The sequence below is a fragment of the Limulus polyphemus genome, unplaced genomic scaffold (assembly GCF_000517525.1).
Source record: "Limulus polyphemus unplaced genomic scaffold, Limulus_polyphemus-2.1.2 Scaffold394, whole genome shotgun sequence".
NCBI lineage: Eukaryota > Metazoa > Arthropoda > Merostomata > Xiphosura > Limulidae > Limulus > Limulus polyphemus.
This window is the reverse complement of record NW_013666004.1, coordinates 505,483-506,533: the sequence shown is the minus strand read 5'-3', so window position 1 is coordinate 506,533 and position 1,051 is coordinate 505,483. Positions and strand designations below refer to the sequence as shown.

The following is a 1,051-nucleotide window of genomic DNA, read 5'->3' as shown; positions in this document are numbered from 1 at the left end:
ATTTTTCTTCAGGAGCTAATTCTATATACCGGTCTAACTAAGAGCATGTAATATCATAAAAATTCACTAGAAAACATATAATAAAATGTATAATAATTATAAAGCGTTAATTCATTACTTATGTACCCTCACATTTATCGATATATTAATGACCCGGCAATCTACGGGTCGCGGGTTCGAATCCTCATAATATCTCACGAAGTTCGTCCAGCTTAGGAGATTTATGTTAGTCCTAAATCCATATACTAGATTAACATTGCAACATAATCTTACTAAGTATGAAAAAGCAAAATAATACATTACTTTTCATAAAGTTAAATTTAAAGAGAGGATGTAAATTAAATTTACTCACGAGGCACAAATTATTTTTGGCTTCCTATGGGCATCTTATAATTGCTTCGCTGTCCTTTATTCAAGTTGATAAAGTCTTTTTCGGAATATTTTTACTGAATAATTAAATCGAAACTTTCATAATACAAGTAACTGAGCCAAATAAGTTTAGTTTCTAACCTAATTCCCGGAGCAAAGCAACTACCGCAACTGGATCCGTGGCGCTTACAATTACACCAAGAAACATGGAATCGATCCAACCCCAGCTGTCTTCATGGAAAATGTTATAGGCGAAAATAGTTGTTAAACCAGACGCAATGGCTACAAAAAAGGGATAAAAAAGATAATTTCAAATTATTATTAGTATAATCATTAGAATTATCTAAGTATGCATAAGCTTACTGATAGGTTTGTTTTTACATAGATTTTCATGGATAATTTATTTTGGTCTTGCCAGCAAAGGTTAATCCTGATAGACTGCGTATCCTCATTACCGTGTTGATGATAGACTGCGTATCCTCATTACCGTGTTGATGATAGACCGCGTATCCTCATTATCGTATTGATGATAGACCGCGTATCCTCATTATCGTATTGATGATAGACCGTGTATACTCATTACCGTGTTAGTCACACCTTTCCCTCCAAAACACATTTTTCTGTTACATTTTGTAGGTTAGGTTCTGGGTTTCTTTTTTGTTTTTCCGACATGTATATATAT

The 1,051-nt window shown here is 33.3% G+C and overlaps 1 protein-coding gene across 1 annotated transcript in view; it reads right to left on the bottom strand.

Annotated features, from left to right (window-relative positions):
- Positions 1–1,051, bottom strand: part of LOC106457939 (sodium/hydrogen exchanger 7-like) — a 14,816-nt gene that overhangs the window by 6,627 nt on the left and 7,138 nt on the right. The window contains 1 exon segment of the mRNA XM_013917386.2: positions 478–651. Within this exon segment, the coding sequence (XP_013772840.2) occupies positions 478–651 (174 nt within the window).